The 22,372-nt window shown below is 39.1% G+C and overlaps 1 protein-coding gene across 1 annotated transcript; it reads right to left on the bottom strand.

Annotated features, from left to right (window-relative positions):
* Nucleotides 1–5,260: 5,260 nt before the first annotated feature.
* On the bottom strand, nt 5,261–13,701 carry LOC132318603 (small integral membrane protein 10-like protein 2A). The gene is made up of 2 exons (XM_059826456.1): nt 13,516–13,701; nt 5,261–11,879 (listed from the first exon to the last, which is right to left on the bottom strand). Exons 1-2 carry the CDS (start codon nt 13,699–13,701, stop codon nt 11,859–11,861), a joined length of 207 nt encoding a protein of 68 aa, XP_059682439.1. The 3' UTR covers nt 5,261–11,858.
* Nucleotides 13,702–22,372: the final 8,671 nt, after the last annotated feature.

The raw sequence follows: 22,372 nt of genomic DNA on the forward strand, positions 1-22,372 counted from the left end.
TGAAGGCTGCTACAAAGGTGTGGATATACTACGTTGGTTTCAGTCCAGTTTTGAACAGAGGCCTGACCACTCAACGTTCAATAATTTCTTGAGTAACGGGAACTCTTTTCCGATTTCCTTACAGAGCCCATTAGCAAAAGTTTAGATGCAGACTCCGAGTTTTGAGTCTGCCTGATTAAAATAATTTCTCCTCCCCTTCTACTAACGATCAGCAATCATTTAACACTTCTGTAGTACTTCTTTAATAAAGCCATTGGTAACAACAGCAAATTAAAAAAAAGTCATGTAAAATTCTCCCTGAATTATTGAATTTACTGTTAGTTGGGGTGTCTTCTGTTTTAAGTGGAAATTGCAAGGAGACACTCTTATTACTCTACCGATGTGTGTGTCAGTTTAGAATAACTGGGAGAAACTGACTGTGGATTCTTCCTTACAATAACAAGAAATTATTACAACATAACAATATTTGTCAGATTAATTTGAAAGCAGAATGTGTTGTGATTTAAACTATGAAACGAAAAAGAGCTCTGAAGTATTTTTTCATACCCATTTCTTCTAACAGCCTAATTTCTTGTAAGGACTTTCTAATTAATGTAATTTGGTGTGACTTCATTAACTCACCATTTCAAGAAGATAGTCCAATATATTTTCTTGATCATTAGTAGCAGATAAAAATACTAAACTTTTATTTCTTTAACTGCAGTACCAACATCAAGCACCTGAATTTAAACAAAGTAATACAAGAGCCAGCATATTGTAGGTGAACAATGTGTAGTCAAGAAACAAAAAAATTAAAATTTAATACTCCAGGAAAAAAAACCCAAAACAAGTTAGTTACACTTACTTTGCATATAAAGCTGTAATAACCTTGTTAACAATGCCTTTGTGCAGTTCATGTGAGAATATCTAAGATTAAAAAGCAATAGTGACTAAAGCTATGTAAAAGTACTTACCAAAAGCTGTTATCAATTTAATAATTCAAATAAAATAGCAAATTATACTATTTTATAAACTGGAATTCCTGGGAGTTTCCTCTGTTTTAGAAGACCATCCAGTATGCTATAACTATTGTGTATTTTATTTTTATAGTTCTCAGTTGGTAAATGCTGACTCTTTGTTTCAAAATAATACACTTATATTTTAAGATTGTTTTTCTACGAGGAGTACAATATTTGGAAAGTATGCAATGAATTTCAAAGCACTTCAGGAACATGGTATTGTCTGCATTTGAATTGCTGGGGAGATTCCCATTGACGCTACTGTCAGTAGGCCTGGACTTTTAACCTGGCCTAAATTTAAGGATATTCCCATAAAAAACACAACTCCAGACCTTGTAGTTTGGTTCACATAGGGAGATCTCATGCTTACAGAGCTCTGTTTAAGTCAACAAGGCTAGACATCAGTCCTGATCTTGTGTGATTGGATTACAGGATTGAAGCTGTGATTTGTCCTACTAAAACCACTTTAAGTTACTTAAACAGATAAATCCTACTATCAGATTTCTTTTCTTATTGATTACACTTTCTGGAATGAAAAAAAACCAAACCCACAAAACCTTGCTTGCTTTCTCCACATTTTTAATGGACTACTTCACCTTCTAGTTCTGCATTATCATAAGGTGGATGTAGGACCGGAAGGATAACAGAAATAACTCTGGGGGAAAAACAGTAAAAGTGTAATTTTCCTTTTCCATAAAACAGATGTAAAATATTTGTGCTTTGTTATGTCCTCTGAGCCCATTTCCAGTCTTGTTTAACCCCACCCCGACCATGGGATCTGAACTATTTGACAGATTTCCTGTTACAAAGGAAAATCAGATCAGATCTATGTTACCTCTTGTCTCAAGTTGTAATTCACATCTTCTCAGCCCATCTTTCTGGCAAAATGACCTATCAAAATTTAACCAAAAGTATGTTCAAAGCACTTTTTTTTTTTTTTTTTCTTGGTTGGTCTTTTTTTTCCCCCTGAATTTATTCCTTACCTCTCAGATTTTGTATGTTAGGTTGAGAAGAGTCATCTTGTTTATGTCATTATCTATCACAGCTAGAGTATCTGCCAGGAGGCAGAAGTGCAGTTCCCTCCCAGGCAGATCAGCTGCTGGATTTAACAAGCACGTGTGAGTACAAAGATTTATCAGAGGTATTTTTCAGTCATAAAAGCGTTCTTTTATAGTAACAATAGCAACATACAAAGTGGAATCAAACCTTTGGACAATGCTATTTCAATAGGGGCCTTCAGAAAAAACACTTCCTATATGAGGAAAGAGAAGCTGCTAAATAATCCATTCAGAAACAGCTACAATGCCTTATGGATACTTTATGAGAATATATTAGAATTAACTGTAAATTGAGCAAGTAGCGAAGAAGCTTGATGAACTGACCATAACAAAACATCCAGTGATGAAAATCTCTACAAACTTCTAGCTTGCTGGCATTGGCAAGTAAGTAGTTTAGCTAAATAGAAAGAAATCAGAAGATACAGTTATCAGCTGCAAATGAATGATTATAAACCAGAAAGAAAATGGGAGGAAGAGCGCTGAAAATTATGTTTGACAGTGACAACACAGACCAGACAGCTTTTATTTTAACCAACGGATTCTTCGGAACACACACCATATATCAAAGTGAAAGACTTGAAACCTGCTATAGTCTGTACAGATGTTCTCCCTCAGAAAGCAGCTAGAAAGGACAGAAGATAAAAGAAGGCCGTCCAACTTTGAAAAAGGTTTAAATTTTCATTCTGTCTTGACAAGTAAATCTAGTTTTTGTGGTAGTCTCTGATTTTCAGCCTGATAGAAAATTCAACATCTACAAACCTGACCTAAAATGACAAGACAGCTGAGGGTGTACAAGCAAGCCCTTAGAAAGGTGCTATACATTGTCAGAAAAATATTTTTGGGGTTTTTTTTTACTCTAAAATGCTTTTATATCGAAGGAGGGGAGCAAAGACCAGAAATTGGAAATGTAACTATTCTAACTCTGGAGCAGGTCATACATGCTTGCAGTCAGTGTGCAATACTTGGTATGCAAGGCTAAGACCTGAGAGGCAATTTAGGAATCCCTGGTGTAGAAAAGATTTTTTTTTTATTATTATATGAAGCAAGATAGGATTACTGAGGTCAGAAGGGTTACTTGTGAATAATTTCCAGCTAAAGTGATTAAGGGCTCCAGCCACTAGCCCAAAAAAAAGAGCATCAAAAACATCCTGCCTGTCATTGCTGCTGGCTTTTTGTTCAATGAGCAAGAGGTGAGCGTTTGACTTCTGTGTAGGTTTTGGTCCTTTGCCCTTGGGGATACTTTTAACAATGCATAATACTTGAAAGAATTCCAAAATGTGTTTGTTGTTGTTTTTTTTTTTCTTTGAACTATGAGGTTAAAGATAAATACAGGAGTATTTTGATATGGCTACAAAATATTTGTGATAATAAATAGACGTAGCACTTCCTAACACTCAAGAGACTTACAACATGCTTTTTACAAGCACACCACAGTTCTTGATAACAACACCCCCATCCAATATTTTCTCTTTTAATGGAAAGTAAAGCACTCCATCTACCTTAGAAATATCATCTCCTTAAGAAATCTTCAGCAGAATCTTTGGTATTTGCATTTGGTTTGAGGTTTTGGTTTTTAATTTTAAGCTGCTATCATATCTGCCAGAAAGGCAAGAACTAAGAAACATACTGAAGAGGTAAACATTGTGATGGGTTTAAATTGCTAAAAGGTTCTTCTGGCAATCTCAGATTTGCACAGAGGAAATTTGGGCTCCTGTACAGATGAGCTGATCTCATAGAATTCTATAGTATGAGATGAACAAAGATAGACTACCACAAAGTCATAGGCCACCAACTTAAATCTGACTTCAAAACACTTCAAATCCTACCAGGAAGAGATTTGGCTATGCGCATGGTAGCATGTCTGTTCATGCATTTATTTGCAAAAGTATTCTGAGTTCCTTCAAGTCCCCGTGTACTGCAGGTATCGTGCCCATTTATATAAATATATATAAAACTACTGATAAACCACCTGAAAGCAATGACAACGTGAGTGATTAAGGCTAGATCACATCACATCACTGTCACAGTGGCATGGCTGGAACATTGTGGGCAGCCAAAGAGGTTAGAAACTATTACTTCAGTATGTACTGCATATGCAGTATGCATGCAAATAAGTATGCAAATTCCAGAAGCAATGAGGAATCTACAGTGAACTGCAGAGAGAGCGTTGGTAGCCCTTTTTTAACCATGGATGTTTAATCACATGCCAAAACTTCACAGACGTTATTAGATGATTACATTCATTTTCCTCCCCCCCTTCTTTTTTTCTGTTTGAATGCACGTTTTGAGGGAAAATATGCTCTCAGCATTCATCATTAAGAAAAATAGTACATGCTAATTTTGTACTCAAGGTATCAGCCTTTTCTTCAGGATTGTCAATACCATTTCTTTTCAGAATAAATACAGCACATAACAATAATATTTCCTCAAAATGTATCACTTTTTGTATCAAGGGACCCGGAGATCAAACAAAAACTGTAAGTTTTGAGTCTAGAATCAAAAAGTCATGTGATTGATAGCAACTTTCAGAAGAGAGATCTGAAAAGTGAGGGTTTTCAGGGTTTTTTTAAATATGTTTTTAATGCTCCACATTAAGCAAAGAATACATGCTTATTCCACTGCCTTAATGTGAATATTTTATTCAGCAAAAACCAAAGAGGTCTGAGATATCTGTTAATACTAAGGTGCTTTTAACCCTGAAGAGAAACATCCAGCAATGCTACCCTGACTTACGCAAGAAAGTTGCTATGGCTTTCGACATATTTAGCATGGTTCGCTTTCCCCTTCTAAAATGAAATTATGTTGCAAGATTAGAGCCAGTTAGTTAGGAAATACCTTGGAATTACATTGAATGTAACTGGTTTGTTAAGGTGTGTCACTAAAAAAAAAAGCATGTAAAAAGAAAAGAATGCCTATGAATGAATATTGGTGGCTAACGTGAGTAACCTTGCGTAGAGCTCAGATACCAAATTTCCAAGGCCAAGCATAAATGCCCTTTTATTCTCACACAGATTTTAAATGTTTGGTATTCAGTAAACACACATCTCACAAATTGTATCTCTGAAAAAGCCACTCGCTGTCTGACTTTATATTGTCAGAAACATGATCTCTTTAAGTACATCTGTACAATTTATACAGTGAAAAATTGGAATGAGAAGCACCAAGACCAGCTCTTTTGTTGAGCACAGACAAAAAGATAATTTTTAAAAAGATTTTTATTTCTGTTTTTAAATAGCTTCCTAAAATCCATCAATTGGTATTCAGAGTTCAACTGTAAACAGTCACAATACATTACCGCTGTGTATTGATTTTGTACATTAACCTATTTGCAGTGACAATCCATGAGACAAGTCAAAGTCAGCATATTTATAAACTGAAATGTACTGTACTAAGAAGAAACAATGCCGTAACTGAAAATATTTAAAAGTCTGATGTGTAACTCCCTCCTGTGGTGCAAGTGAGCAGCATCACAATCAACAGCTTCTGGAAGCTTAGATAGCACTCTATATATTCAAAAGTCTGTATTCACCTCATTAGGACAACAGGTTTCAAGTTTACTATGGAAACTCCTCTCACAAGTTAAAAAGTGTTACAATAAATGTCTAAAATACATACAAAGTTGTAAACATCTTTCTCTGGAACAAACAAAAACAGTTTGTGCCAGCCTTCTCCATCTCCCAGATTGCGATAAAAAAAAAATTAGGGCCAGAGACCAAGGCCATAGACTAAAATTGTTCTGCATGGATAACATCACAGTTCACAGGAAGTCTTGTAAGTGTCAGCATTTAAAATCAGTGTTAGTCACCAGCAGGTAGCAGAACCCATTTTCAAGAAAGTTCATGGAACACTCAACTTCAAGTGATGAATCAGGCACTAAGCATTAGATTTACCTACTTTTAAGAACAAAAGCTTAAATTACATTTAGGTATTTTTACATTTGATCATAGGTAAGATTTACTACAAACAGAAAATTAAAGAGCACTGATACTTTTAAAAGTTTGGCTTTTAACCATTTTTGCTATCAGGTTTAATAGATCTTCCACAAAGAAGGAAGAAAAGTGATTTGCAAAACAGACTATGAATATATTGAGATCACAGAAATAAACTGGATCTTTTCAAGGCAGATTTTCTTTCTGGAAATCCCTCAGGTCATTTTCTACAATGTTTCAGCTTTTAAATTTATTTCATTGCTAACAATGAAATAACCATCTACTTGGTCTGAGTCTTGTATCACCAATTCCAAAAAGACTAAGATAATTGAGATTTTGGAATGCAATACAGGATTAATTTCAAAGTACACACCAATAGGATTTACTTAGTGCAGGGTGGTAAAGGATAGCATTATTCTAACACTTCTATATTATTCTTGTTTTCACACTGTCAGCAGATTGATATTGATGTCCTTGAATACAAGTATATGAGCTGATCATAAATATTAGTATTTTCATAGCCAACAAGTTGTTTATTTGAAAGTTCTATTGAATGTAGCTCTTCCTTGAGGATTACAGGCTTTGTAGTCTGAGATATTGGAAGGGGATTCATCACAAAAATTCTAAAAAAAAAAATCCTAAAAAGATTCCCCCCCCCATTATTGACTGTGCATCACAGAAACAAGTATCAGAACACATTTTATTCTATGCACTCTTAGAAAAAAAAAGGTTGACGTTTAAGAGTACATTCATGTGAATTTTTCAGTTATACTAATAACTTAAAAACCTGAAGAGTATTGAAGCTAGCGTAACTGTTTCTCAAGTTTTGACCTCAAGGTATTTCATAAGCTCCAAACTCTAGCTGCAATTCTTAGCTGACAGAGGTACTACAAATTTGAATTAAATATTAGATTTTAATCAAAGCAGCTGTTTTGAAGGGAAAGAACAGAAATATGTCACATTGACTACCTATTGCTCTGTCAGATATACTACTTGTCATACACCCTAATGACAGATTATGGATGCTTAAATCTCTACATGGTTTCTGTCAATTTGATATGCATAATTCATTACAGCAGAGTGTTTCTGAAATGGAACAGAATATCAGCATATGCTTATGCTGAGAAATGATGGGGAGGGAAGAGAAGGAAAACATAGGTAAGACCAGGCCATAAAAACAAAAGGAACACCTTGACAATAAGATGATATATTAGGCGATCACCTACAGGCTTGCTTCTTCCAAAAATTGGAAGTGTGTTTACCTATAAGGAGGGGCAAGGGAGGAGAAAAGGAGAAAGAAAGCAAACTTTGGCAAAGTTTAAGAAAGTGCAGTCTTCACAGTCCTAAAAAAAAAAACACCACTCACAAAACAACAAAACCACAAAAAAAAACCAAACAAGAAAACACCAAACACACACCCCCCAAAAAAAACCCCACAACCCAACACTGAAAAAGCAAAAGGCTAAAAAATATCTGCAGATAAAACTGTCTCATGGTGCATGATGATGCACACAGATGATTTCTAATATTGCACTAATACCACACTGAGAAGTACAACACCATCTCTACTGCATTTTGCATTGTAATGTCAGAAAGTAAATAAGCATTTGCTTAAGCATTCCAACATCATACTGTGATAAAACACTTTTTATCTACATGCAGTGCTCTGTGCACACACATTTAAAAGTATCATTTTCTTTTTCAAATCAGTATACCATATAGTAAATTTCCACTCAAGTGTACAGTTATGGGAAACTACTAGGCAATTATCGAGTATTTTCTTACATAATTTGTTTTCTAATGGCAGAAATAGAACTCTCTGCTATGTAGTGCAGGAGGGATCTGGACACTGTTCAACGAAATTTTAGAAAGTATGAGTTGTTTAGTAGAACCCTGACATTTTGCTTAGAAATACCTCTTTACAACACCAACAGAAGAGCGAGATGAGAGAGGAACTGGAAATAAGAAGGCAACTCCTGGTTCAGTATAAAGGTCCCTTACCTCTCCTAAAAATGTTATTCTCCTCTACTATAACAATCATCCAAGACAGTCTCAGCGCTAACAGCACATTTACTCAGAAAAGCAGCTTCCACATCTGACTTATTGAAGACATGAAACGCCATACAAACCAGTTCTTAGCTGAGACACCTTCCATCTTTTGAGATGAGTTGATATCCAAAGATTTGTAGGGAGAAAACAGTGGCCTAAACCATATAGTGTTTGATTTATATATAGTTTCAAAGGAGTGCCATCCTTCTGGTTCACTATTCTCCCCCAGACAGTAAAAGCCATTTGAGCATTGTCGCTGCCAGTCAAACAGTTCTATTAGTGCAAGAACAGTGCTTGCAATTTATGGCCTCCCCAAGCTTAAAGTGCAGTATATTACGAGAGATTTTAACATACCAAAATATCCTTTAATTGAATTTCAGAAGGAATGTTCAAGTTAGAAAGTTACCTTTTAGGTTTTAAGCAATAAAATCCAAGGCAAAGTACATAAACTATCATAAAATGGAATAAATCCACTCACTTAAGACATATTCTTTATATCTTATGTTCAAAATACATATAATACACAGAAAAATCCATCATTTCGCTTAGCTGTATTGTATCTGTATTTAAAGTGATCCTGTAATAAGTGATTAAAGGCCACTCACTCAAAGCAAATTTTGCTTAAAACAGGACTGTATTAGAGCTGGACTGTGGCACATAACATGATTCAACATTCCAAGAACCCCTCCTGCATAGGCTTGTCATCAATAGAGACAACCCTTGGCACCCCACTGTACAGACATTTAAATTCTAGTTTCTCTCATGTTGCGTTTCCCCCGCCTTTTCCCTTTAAAATCACCACAAAGAATAGGTGCGTTAAAAACTGGATTAATGCTTTTATGCCTTCAGCTACTCCTCTTGCCTATTAACCCACAATAACACCTACAAGCTTGTGTTGTATGTAACTACGGTTCCCTAAATATGTGGTTCCCAAATGCTGTACAGCAGAGTAGAGAATCTCCCAGGCCAAACCGTTCAGCTGAACAGAGGAGGTCTCAAGTAACAACTACAGGTACAACTGTGCCAATCGATTCTTTATACAGGAAGTTCAAGCACTCAGTTGTGGATGCAGGACTGTGTTTATGTGCAACTTAAAAAAAAGCTCACCATACAGGAAAAGAGTATTTCTTTACCTATATAGCTAGTTATAGAGATTAAGATCCAGTTGCACAATGTTTTCTTTAGCAATCAAGCCAGCTTAAACAGGCCCCAGCCCCTCCCCACCTTCATTCCTCTACCCTCAGCTCTGCCAAATGTTTTTTTGGGTCAAGCGATATGCAGACAACAGTTTAACACCATAACTCAAATAAGCCACAGACTTTTGGAGAACTGTCTTTGTTTCTAGCGTTTTGGGGTTTCAGATCCACATCGCTTCAGCAATCTTAATCCACAAACACTTGTGTTAATACCACTGCAAGGGTGATAAATTGCAGCAGTGGAGATGGGAGTGAATAGTATGAATGGCTTGACTAAGGAAACTGTTGCTATCAAAATAATTACTTGCAATATTTAATCCACTATTATTTTGAGGCTTTTGGTAATTTTGTGACAGATAATCATGTGGTCAAAAGTCTAGAAGTTAAACACTTAATAAAAGTACACACCAGGGAAAAAGTTATTTCCTAAATTAAAGTAAATGGCTTTTTATCTCTTCTAGCATCCAGAAGAAATAGCCAACCAATGGGGACAATAAAAACACAACATATCATTTAACATAAAAAGTAGTACATCTTACTTTCAGCACTCAAATAAGGTTAAAAAAATTCCATCATGTCTCTCCATAACACTGATAACTGGCATCTCATCTTCACAATCAAGGACTTCTCTACACAAGCGTGCTAACACCCAAATAAACACCACATTAAAAACTCTGCTGGCTTTCCAGGTGAATTCAGTTCAAACTAAATGCAACATCACTTATTCTCTTTCCAAAATGAAGCTAGCTAGCTAGCAAAAAGGATACTTGGTGTGTGAATCACTGGCATGACTTTACTCTGCATTAAGTCCTCACTTTTAACTCAGAGTGAAGGGTGAGCTGAAAATGCATCCTAACTCACCGTATCAATACCTCCCTCTTTAGGTAAGCCCCTAGAGCACATTAAGCCCACCTACACCAACTCCCTTGTTGAGAATTTTGGACACTGAGTTCAAACTTTGACCTACTGCACAATGAGTTTCTCCATCTAAGTGCCCGGGGGAGCCTATTCCTGCAAATTCTTATTCAGAAGCAGCTCTATTGATTCCAACATTCTCGCTCCATTCTTTGCCAAGCCCCGTTGTCAGAAGTCTGTCCCAAAGCCAAAGTCAACAGGCCCAGAAATTATTACTATGCTTCAGTGATAACAACCACTTTATCAAGGAAAGAAGACATTCTTTTAGAAAATTGTTTATAGTGTCTACTGCAATGCAATAAAGCTCTGAGATAGTGTTTAAATTAGAGCAGTACCATCCTTGCAAAGGAACACTGCTGAGAATTATGCTGTATTGAAGACCACCCTCCCAACAGCTTTCCAGTTCAAAGTGTTTTAAGGACTGATACATTAGTTACTGTTGGATTCAGAGCAGGAATTCAATTCTACAAGAAACAGTTTCATTGGAAATGGTTGTAAATAGCAGCCAGAACACTCTGCTAACACAAGCCCTAAAGAAAACAAAGGATCTGTGCTAAACAATCAAATTGGGTTCTGGTCTAGTGTTAATGGCAGACCAGCAGAAGTCCCCAAGATTAAGAAGTTCTTTCCACTCAGATGCAGATATTCCTTACAAAAAAGTCCCTATTCTTCCAACAGCCAGTTTTACTAGCTATTATACAATTTTTACTTTAGCTGTGTACTTCTCACTAAAACCTGAACTGTAACCTTCTCTGTTATTTAGTCAATTAAGTTTCTATTAATGTTAAAAATAGTAATTATTAAAATCTTAGTACTTTTTTACCTTCACTACTGCATACCAGAGACCTGCTAGTGCAAAAGCTAGCACAGAAATTACTAGCTGCATGATGTGAAAATTACTAGTCACATAGGGTATACTCGAAAGCATTTGCTTGTATCCAAGTGTTTGCTCTGAAGAGACAAGGTTTAAGTAATAAAGAAAGAAACACAGTTTCTGGTAGTTTAAGAGTCCCATAGCATATTCGTTCAGTGAGGCAACTGGAATAGAACAGAGATCAGGAAGTCCACCAAGCTCCAACTCTTTAAGAAATGCAAGCTGCAATTCATTCTCTTTGCTACCGCTCATTTCTAATTCCAGAAACTGCAGGTTTTTATTATACTGCAAATTTCCCAGCCAGAAGTGTGCAACACATACAAAGTTGTCTTCTGGACAGCATGAGCTGAAGTCTCCAGCAAAACTACAAGCTTTCTCCAGCCAGCCCATTACTGGAATACTATTAATGCAGTGAGAAACCCTATCAAGGCTGTCTTTCCCAGAAGAAAAATGCAGATTAAACGAATCCTTCCAAGGAGCAGCTGCACTTGAGTTCCTCCCTGCTGATTCACTCAAACTCGGAGGCATTTCCTTGCCAATAGAAGGCAGAGGTATAGTATTAAAGAGAGAACAATTCCTGGTGTTAAAATAAAATAATTCTTGTAAACTGCTACTATGATTTTGAGACTTGTTCAACACGGAATGCATGTGTGTCAGGTGAGCTGCTGCCTTGTGATGATCTGGGCCACTGCCACATACTCGTTTCTGGTTTAAATCTTCTTTCTTCATAGTCCTAGAGAAAACAAGCATAGCTTTGCTGTTTCACGACAGGCTGAATTTGAAGAGTGTGATTGACTCTAGTTGCAGCACACAGTGCAAGCAGCACATCAAGTCACAAGTCAGTGGATCTCAATATGGACCTAAAGGGAAAGAATGCAGAAAGTTATTAGGCTAATACCCCAGTTTCTTGGTGCCCAGTATAAAAGAAAAAGAAAAAAAATAATCTCTAACATAAAGAAAAAGAATGGCCCAACTGCAAGAAGTAACAGTAGTCCAAACAGACAAGTCTCCCTACGGGCTGCTGGAGCACATCCGAAGGGGTAGGAAGCATACCCAAATATAAACTTTCTTCTGTAGTTTCAGTTTATTCTGCTACAAACTCTCTTTAGGTAACAGGCATCAAAGTGAGTCAGCAAACAAGCAGCTAGAGAGACTCGGGGCGTAACAGTACCGTTTTCCTTGAACAATAAAAATGCAGACTGTAACTGATTAGAGGCTTAACATTAATGGCAAATATTACGGTAATCTTCCTGTAAACAGGAGTGCGTGCTGAAATCAGACACACAACACTGGAAATCAACAATGTACCGTGCACAGCTTCCCAAAGGAAACTGGTCGGACTGGCGGCACCGGCATAGTTAGAGGGTATTAGTTATATTGCAGTCAACTGACAAGCTGATGTTGTTAGAAGAGAACTATTACGTACTAACACAGATAACAAGCAAAGGCAAGGCATTTTTAGCCACCAAGGTTACTAAGTTACGTGTACAACTCCTGGCAGCGTGGCTCCATTTCAAGCTTCAGAACTGTAGGACGAGTCCCAAAAATAAAAATATACGACGACACATTTTGACCTCTTCCCATTTCAGCTTACCTTTTACAAGTCACAAACTGCAACCAGACTTGTCTTTCAGCACTTGGCCGCTAGCCAGATGTCAAAACTTTCATTACAGCTATGTTTATCCGGAGAAAGAAAGTGTCCAATCTTTGGCTAGAGCAGATGTTTGTTGTGATAGTCCATAGCCTGCTTCTGTTGCCAGTTAAGTTAAAAGTAAAACTCATTTCATCACAAAACCAATGAAACTTCAACCCTACAAAGACTAGGAGCTCCTAATGTCTTTAGGTCAAAGCTGTTTTAGGGAGTTCCACGTTTTGCAGAAACAGGCTCAAGACAGGAGAGACGCAAATTAAATTTGAACTGTCATTTTCATGCAATGACATTATTATTTAAAACTACCTCTACATTTTCCCTGCTACAATTGTTCTTGACTTCAAAAAAAAAACCAAACCACAAAAACAAACTGATAGAGGAAATTATTTGATTAGCTCCTTACAGGGTGTCAGGAATGTATTAGCAAAACGCACACGTTCACAACGTGTCGCCTGTCCTTAACTATGGCTCAGCAGCACGAATAAACTTGAGACGAGGAAGCGGCACGTTTGCTGCCGACCTCCAGAGCAAGCCGTGTAACGGGGTACCGGCACCCGCACGCAGGCAAAGGCAAGCCTCCAGAGCTGGCCGCCTCCGCGCAGCACCCGAGCGACGTTTCCCGTGGTGACACAAGGGAGCGCAACGCCCCCCCCCGCCCAGCCCAGGGAAGGGGACACGTCCGACGGCGCTCACCGTTAGTCAGGGGAAGCGGCAGCGGCTGCCGAGCCGCCGCCTCCGGGAACGGGCGGTCGCCGCTCCCCCGCGCCCAGCGGCGGCACCCCCGGGCTGAAACCCGGGACGCGAGCCCTCCCCCGAGCCCCGCCCCGCTCGCCGCCGTCGCCCACCTGCAGCCGCACGTTGAGCATCATGGAGGCGACGATGTAGAGGTAGGGGAAGTTGATGCGGAGCTTCCAGGCCAGGTCGAAGAAGATGAGGAGGGTCCTGGTCAGCCCCTTGCAGAACACCCCGTAGGACCTGGCCGCGGCCGACTGGGAGAGCCTGGCAGCCAGGGCGGACAGAACCGCCGCCATATACCCCCGCCCGCGGCCCCGCCGCGCCGCCCGGGCCCCGCAGCCGCCCCCTCCCCGCGCCCGGCGGTGGGTGTCGCCAGCGGGGAGGAGCCCTCCGCCGCCGACGTGCGGCCCTGCGTAACCCTGACGCCGTACGTCGGGCGCCTCGCGCTGCGGCGCAGCAACTCGCTGACGCGCAAGACCGCCCCACTCGCCAATTCCCGCTGCGCATGCCTACGGGGGAAGGGCGGGGCGGCGGGAGGTGGCGGGCTCCGCCCCCCCCCCCCCCCCTCGCCGGGTGGGAGCCGGCCTGAGGCGGGCGCGTGGCTCGGCCCGCCTGAGGGCGGAGGGCGGGAAGGGGTGACCGTTGGAGCGGGGCCAGGCGCTGCGGGGGGGTCTGGCTGCCGCCCCTCACGTTCCGCAGCGCTGCCGCAGGCCGGCTGGCTGCCGTGCCTCGGCGGGGCCCCGTCCCTCGGGCGTTGAAATCGTACCGGGAGCCCACGGAGAGCTGCTGTGATTCCTAAAATCCGTTTCCAGTCGAGCTAGCCCCTCTCAGCTGGGGAGGAGAAGCCTGAGGGCTTGACCCAGGTGTGTGCTCTAACCTTCTCAATAAAAAATTCATGGGCCATCGATACTGATAATGCTTTCTCGGTTTGGGTGGGGTTTTTTGTAATTTTGTTGTTTATGCAGTTAGGTGATCAACTCTGCGAGCCAGCTACTTCCACGAGGAAATACTTCCTATGCTTTTTCAAGCCAGTACTTAACTTACTTTGAATTTAAAATACAGTGTTCAAGTACAGGTTACACCTAAGATTTCAAAACATTTTGCAAACATTTCCTAGGAGGCTCTTTGAGATACATAATCATCATGACACTTGCTTTGCAGGTAGGGGAAAATGCCCCAAAAGGTGAATAGATGACCAATACCATGTATGAACACAGCCCTTTTTTTTTCTCCAGAATTGTTCTATACAGTTTCCATTCAATCTACTTTTAGTAACTCTAAAACGAAACAGAAAAATCAATATATTGATCTAAATTCCTTGTAAAATACTGTTTTATTGCCACAGAATCATGCTGGTGCACAGAGAAAGAATAATTCCAGAACAAAACTGGACACCTTCCCAGGTTTATCTGCAATCCCTTCGTCTGTAATCCATTAGTTACATAACAGAGCGGAAAACCCCTGGAAAATCCTGTGCGTGTCTGGGATCTGTGAACAGTTAAATTAAGGAAACTACAGGTACTAGCTTGTGCTCTCAGGAATGGGACTGGTTTAGGGGCAGGTGGTGTTTGGAGAGCTGTCGGTGTTAGGGGTGAGGAGGTACTGCCGGCCCCTCCAGCCTGACCTGCGGCTGCCCTGGGGTCAGAAGGGGCAGAGCATGGTTTTAAATGGCAGAACCAGTGAGTGGAGCTCTCCTTAATGCAATTTTTAACCCCATCCAGCCTCTGAACAGACCTGAAGGAACCCATTTGGTTCTCAGGCCTTTAGATAGTCCCTTTAGATAGCGTGGAAATCCCTGATCTACTTCCTTCAGACCCAGTTCTCCAACTCCGGACAGCTGCAGGTCACTGCTGTCTTCTAAGTAGGTCTGACTGAATTTCAGGCTGTGGAGTTAAATGTTGTCTCAGAGTTAAGATTGTCCTACTGACTCTTACAAAGCAAAACACCACTCATTCAGATCAAAAAGGTCTCAAAGAAAATGTACCTTAAGACCTACATTCTCAGGAACTTGTCCATCTTCCACAGGGCATCCTAGCAGATTCAAAGCTCTTCAGATCCCTCTTTAGCCACACACCTGACAGTTCTTTAATCAAAGGTGAATGATCCTCTCTGAGGCCAGAACTGATCCATCTATGATTTCATATCTTCCATGTGCCTGGCTGTCATGAGCCTACCTGTACTATTCCAAACAGGGAAAATTTCAAAGGACTTGTTACCTGCACTGTTTTCATTTTGGAAAACCTGAAATGAAAAAGTATCCTTCGGGTTATTATTGCAGCAAGCCATGCAAAAAAAAAGGCAGGAGCCTGAAGTTGTGTATGTTATCCATAAAGTTCATCCAGTAGCTTCTGATTCCACAGTGTCTTAATCTCTGTCACAAAGTTTTCCAAAGACAAGGTATAGTGCTTCTGCTAGCAGGAAAGTAACATACACAGCAGTGGTTTTACCGCTGTGTTGTGCATGGTATCCCCAGCCTCCCTTCTAAGTCAGCTCAGCACAGTGGTGTATCTTTTTTCCTGCTCATCTGAAGTTTTTAATAACCCTATTAGTACTGGAGGCACTGGAAGCACAGGAACTGAGATGTGTCCAGGCCCCACACTGGAATTCCAAGCTAATTCAAATTCCTTATCATCTCCATTCCCTTTGCTGTTATACGTATTGAGACCATCTTCTCAACAGCTAAGCACAAATGTGATTGAGCTGCCACAGGACATTTAGCAACTTTTCGTGATTAAATTGGAATGCAATGCGATATACAAAGTTGAAATCAGAAAGCTGATTTTTGTATTTATCGGTAGATATCTGCCAGATTCTCATTAGTTCTGGCTCATGTTGCTCATTGAAACAGATGTGACACAGTATCAATTTTAAAATCTTGATTAACTGTAAATTACTTTTTACACTAGAATAGGCAATATAATTAATAAATTCGTTCATAATAACAAGTTAACATCGGTATTGATTTGGATCAAATTATTTAATTAAATAGTGAGATTGATAAAACACTCCTTAGCTTTCCAGCAAAGAAAGGAGTGGATAATGCAGTTGAATACCAATTGAAGAGATTCATCAGATTTTGTCACATCAAGATTTGGAAATCAGCTAATTATTTTGACAGTGAACCTAAACCTCAAAACCATCCCACACTTCCTCCTTTGATTTCAGCTCTGTCTTGGTGGCAAAATCCTTTTCAATTTAGCTAGAACACTGATTACTTTAATATGCAGAAGTTCAAAACTATTGACATGCAATTTCTGGCTGATGGCTGCAGAGATTGTTTTCCATCACTTCAATGCCATCATCCCATTTTTGCTTCCTAACCCTGACTTTCTCTGTTGCATCAGAGAAGCACATCCTTATCTTTTCAAGTCTTTTCATGTTTTATTTCATTTTACCTAAAATTTCTTCTCAAGTATTCAAATATTCCTGTATTCAAAGAAAAAATCTTGTTAGTCAACATTACTGATGTTACATTTTCAAAATGTCCTCTTAAGCTTTCTTAACGTATACCCATTATAATTAGAAGTAGTTCCTCATAGGTTTACGCAAAGATTGCTCTATTGTCCTTCAGGGCTCTTAAGTTACCATATTTCCAAAAGAATGAAAAATTAGGCCCTTGGCGTGCCTACCACATAGACCAATATTATCTAATTGCATTCCCCTGGTTGACTGTATCTGTCTATCCTCTGCTTGGGATAGGCCTCTTTTGGGAAGGGACCTCTCTTCGCTCTGGAGCATGGCACAGAGCAATCCTTATGCTTGAGATCAGGTCTCCAGGGCTCTCTGTAAGAGCTAATAACGACATAGGTAAACTATGAGCACTTAGTATTTAAATGAGACAGAGTTTAGGGTTATTTATGCTTACAGTTCTTTCTTTCTGGTGCCTTTTTCTATCCATTGCTATGTATGCAAAAATTGCATTAAATGGTTGATAAAATGATTGCAAAAGACTGAGATCATAACAGAAAGTTGAAAAAGGGGAAAAGTCAAATATTTTAAACAATAAAGCATTTTGTTCTCTTCGGTTCCTGTGATCTTCTGTACTTTTTTGGACTGAAAGTTCAGTTAAAAAAAAGCCAGATGGTTCCTAACAAACCCCTTCTTGTAAGTGGGTTTTTTAGGATTGCAAGGAAACTTGTCATCAGCTATGGTAGCCTGTCTGCTGACGCCATGCTTTCCTTCCCCGGCAGTGATCTGCCTTGGCACTCTGGAATCCCAGGGGCCCCTCAGAGAGTTTATTGTCCCTGGTGACAAAAGTGTTCAGTTTACTCTTTTGGTTTGTGATGACATCGAGCTTAGAGCCCCCCCTCTCCAAAATCTTTCAGCAAATTAAGTGTACGACACACTGTGGATTCTAACAACACAGTGTTGGAAAGTTATAGTTAGATACATTGGAGGCTACCGACAATATGATCAACTTTTGCAGAAGCTGTTGTGTTATAACACAGTCTTGCACACAGCTTGCACTGAGGAGCGTTGGTACCAACATAGGCAGTATTAAAAAGGCATAAGACCTCATTGGAACAGGTATTTTTCAGCAGTTTAATAAAGGCAGGATCTAATGTTAAATCAAAACACTTAGCTGCCAGAAGTAAGCAGAAATACCAGTCACCCAACTGCATCTCTTGGTAAAACAGAAAGAAGGTGATTGACCTATGTTACCGCTAACCTACATTGTTTTGCAAACAGGACAATTCTGTAGCTTTTATCTTTAGGAAGTGGAGAATAAACCAAACATCTTATTTTGGGAAGTCCTCCTCGCATAAATTGTTACTTAGCAACTTATCAGCATACAATCATTGGGGGGGGAAAACAAGTTTTTTGTACAATTTCTATAGTCTGTTTATGCTAAAATAAGCTATTTTGTACTTATTTATTATATTTATTCCTCTTACAAGTTCTTCAGAATTTCTACAAGTGGTTCCAGTGAGGAGTAGATTCCAGAATGTATCATCACTTTTTGACAATAGTCTTATTTCTGTAATAAATGTACATTTCTGTTCCGAATGCTGACCGTGCTACATGAGGACTGACTTATTTTAATTTCTGGCCTTGATCTAATGTGTTTGTTGAAGCTGTCTGGTTATTGTCTTGCTTTCCACTCCAAGAGAAGTCATTCATTGGGATGTGAGTCACAGCTGTGCAGCATGACAGAGGGAAGTAGGCTTCTTACCACTCCATCTGTCCTCAGGCAAACTGACCACAGAAGACTTGGTCCTTTCAGGTCCTGCCTCTACTAACGTCCATAAGCATGTCTGTAAGCCTGGAGCAAAAGAAACATTAAATCTTTCTATGCAAATCAAGTGGCCAGGTCAAAGCTTGTAGCCTTCGGTCTCTGTTAATGTGAAAAATTATTGGACAGTGGAAGGCAGCAAAACCAGTAATACTGAATGGGCTTATGTAATGGTTAAACCTTTATCCTTTTCCTTAATATTTGAAAGCTAATTTCTGTGAAATGCTTGATATCAAGACAGGTGGAAGTTGAGGAGAACCTGCAGCTTACACATCTGTGTACTTCAGCAATGCCTCACCTCAGGGCATGATGTGATGCTTACAGTCATAAAAAGGCCTACTCCCATATTTCTGCTGAGGGAGTTACAGTGGTAAAAAACTATAAAGTGACACAGAGAAGGCTCAGGTCCTTGTTTACCAATATATAATGACGTGTCTATTCCAGAAAGCTTACAGCCATATACAGGGATTACTGTATATAGTCCCACTGCCTTCAACAACAGTTCTTACTGTAGTAAGCACTGTCTGTTACTGCTCACTAAACCTGAGGGTAGACATAAGTGAATGCAAAGCCTTGTGTGGTTTTTAAAACTGAAATTCTTGACAGAAGGGATATTTATCAGAAGCTACCTAAAGAAAATGCAGGACTTGTTTCTCTTATATACGTATACCAGCTAAATCATCTATGCTAATACCACACGAATGTGATGCATTTATTTTACAATGCTTCGTTATTAATGTAGAGATCTATATACCAACATTTTGTTTTCATGCTCCTTTAATCTGTTCCCTCTGATGCAGCAAATGCTGACATTTAAAAGTTGTGGTTCCTTTTTTATTGCTCGCTTTGATTTCTCTAGAGCAGATTGAATACTATATTTGAACAGCGTACATATCACATGCTAGTACAGAGATTTTTCAACACTCAGGAGATTAATCATGCCAAAAATGTCTTCCTGGAATATCTAGAAATTGCAGACCATTACTTGTGGATTACATTATTTTTTTAACATGAATTCTATGTCACAGTATCTCCCTAACTTCAGTGAAGAGTGAAGATACTCTGAATTTCCTCCACTGAGATAGTGTCACTTTCCTAATTAAAACTGTGTGCTCTGTTAGCTTGACAAAGACACGTAACTAAGGAATTCAAAGATCTTTAAGAAAAAAACTTCAGAATTGCAGGTAACTGTGTTAGGTGTGAATCTTTAAGTGCTAGCTACTATCCAAACAGCTTGAATAAGTACTACTATCCTGATTTAAAAGCGGGAAGGCAGAGGGGCTCAGTGCATGACAGGCCACAACGGCAGATAACATCACAGGTGGAACTAGAGTCCAGGAAGGAATTTTAGATGCCTAGTACTGGGCATTAAGATTTCTTTCTACCAGTTACTGTATCCCTAATAATACATCATTAATCACCTGACGTTTACCACCAACTCAAATTAGGATAAAATCAAGCCTTAAGTACAATTTTTAAAGACAATTCTCTTAGCTATTTTAAGATGAAAAAGCATCTGGAAACCCTGTTTTTCTCCAGTAAGAGAAATCTCTCTTCAGTTGTTTTGGGTGGGTTTTTTTGCTTCTGATTTTGATATAAATATCTAAAAAGAGAAGAGTGCAATATGCTGAAAACCTTATTCCACCCTCTGACACTTTGTGATGCACCTTTGCGTCATGTGAAATTGGCTCTTGTGCTTCAGTCCAACCCCTAGTTTCAAGTGATTGTGAGTTACGATTGCAGCTTTTCACCCCTAAAACAGTTTTTACGCTATCAGTAAGGACAGACTCTTACTTTTGACCTAGATATTGTAGCATGTTGTTTCCCGAAGGCAACTGAACAGAACTGGTATCAGCAGGAAGTGTCATCTAGGAGTAAGAGAATACACCTATGAATCACTCTTGGCTGTTCTGTTTCTTTCACTGACGTGTTTTCCTGTACGTACAATGTGTATACTGGTACTTCTCTACTTCTCTGTGCATTTGTTTGTGGCTTTATTAATGAACTAACGTGTCAACCAACACAGTAATAGTTTGGAATGAAAGATACTATAAAAGTGCAAATAATTATTCTCTCTCTAATGCTGACAGTCTGTGTGACAGTGAGTAGAACTTTCCAGTATTGCATCAGCGTGATTACCCTGCCACTCCCCATCCACAAAGGAGAATAATCCTCCTTCAGTGCCAGCACATACACAATACACACATTCAGACGGTATCCGAAACAATTTTAAATAATGATTTCCTCTCGATGTCTAAGAAAAAGACTTTCAACAATTGTAATAGATGAGAGAAGATAAGGTGATAAGATTGTGGGACAATATTAGGACTGATCTAAGCCTCAAACTTTGTGATTCATGATCTTATCAGAATTATGGAAAGATTTATAATTGGTTATTGTTACTGCCATTCATTATTTTCTTTTTACATACTCCTCTGTGTAGGGCATTTGTAATTTTTCTGTATACAACTCAGCACTGCAGTCGTATGTATCAAACTGATAATTTTTCTACTAAGTAGTTTGTTATTAACTTCTTACGCCTTTGCCCTGTCCTTCATACTGTTCTCGCCTTTTTGTCAAACTAACGTTTCAATGTTCCCTGTGTTGGTCTCTCCTCTCATTCTCAGGAAAAAAAACATATCTGCAAATAGTGTTAAGCATTTGTAGCACCATATAAGTAAGTTATTTATTACTCTTTACAAACAAATACACTACATACTAGTTAAACAAAAAAGGTGCAAGAATAAAGTAAAATGTAGCTGAAATATAGTAAGTTTAATAACAGAATAATTAACACATCATGTACTCTAAGGAGCATACACCTAAGTAACAATTTGTCTTCCAGGGCAAATAAAGAATAGTTACCTTGAGAGAGGTATCAACTAGGATTTCAAATGCAAAATTTTGAACAATTCCAAAAGGTTCCTTTTCATCATATTTGAGGAAATAAAGATTTACAAACATTTTTGGAAAGAAATTGTATAAATCGGTTACCATCATCATGTATCCAAACTGTATCCAAACATTGTTTTTAATGACTAACAGTAAATATTTACCTAGGTATTTTCTAATGTTGGCAATTACATACCCAGATGGGTATAAAATTGTCAATTTAAAACATATTCAAAGCATACCCTGTGTTTCAACTTAAGTATTTTTCTGACAATGTAAAACAATTGATCCCAAAAGAATAGGACGGAGGAGCACTTGAGAACACCACACATAAAAAGATACTGCTTGTCTCATGACAGGATCATAAAAGCAATTTGTGCTAATGTGTTTCCTCTGTTATAGCCTTTATCCTTGTCTTTGTATGCTATTTGTAATAATATTGTAAATTTTGTTGTACCTGTTTTTCATGTAAAAAACTCTAATCATCCATCTCTTTTACACTGGATAGAAAAGAACCAGTGAAGGAATAGGTAGGTGGTGGGAAAATCAGAAGCAGTTTTACATGCCACTTGAATCTTCGCATCTTCTGGGTGTCCCCAGGACCATGACATGAATCAGACTGTCTTCATCTCTGCTTTATTTCTGTGCAGTATCGCAAAGGCCCCAAAAGCTGTTGTAGCAGCCAAGAACAGCAGGAGCACTGCGATACTGCCCACACCTCTCTTCCGCAGCTCCCGTCTGCTGGGTAGAGAACAGTTGCCAGGTCATTGGCAGCAGCAGAGTCTTGGCTTTAAGGATATTTAGCTTAGACGACAAGTCATTTCAGCTTCCATCTGTATGAG

This window comes from Gavia stellata, chromosome 18, assembly GCF_030936135.1.
Source record: "Gavia stellata isolate bGavSte3 chromosome 18, bGavSte3.hap2, whole genome shotgun sequence".
NCBI classification, from domain to species: domain Eukaryota; kingdom Metazoa; phylum Chordata; class Aves; order Gaviiformes; family Gaviidae; genus Gavia; species Gavia stellata.

Coding starts and splice junctions, on each gene's coding strand:
- LOC132318603 (XM_059826456.1), bottom strand. CDS start 13,701: ATGGCGGCGGTTCTGTCCGCCCTGGCTGCCAGGCTCTCCCAGTCGGCC. Junction 11,880..13,515: donor TGCTCAACGTGCGGCTGCAG/GTGGGCGACGGC, acceptor CTTTCCCTTTAG/GTCCATATTGAGATCCACTG.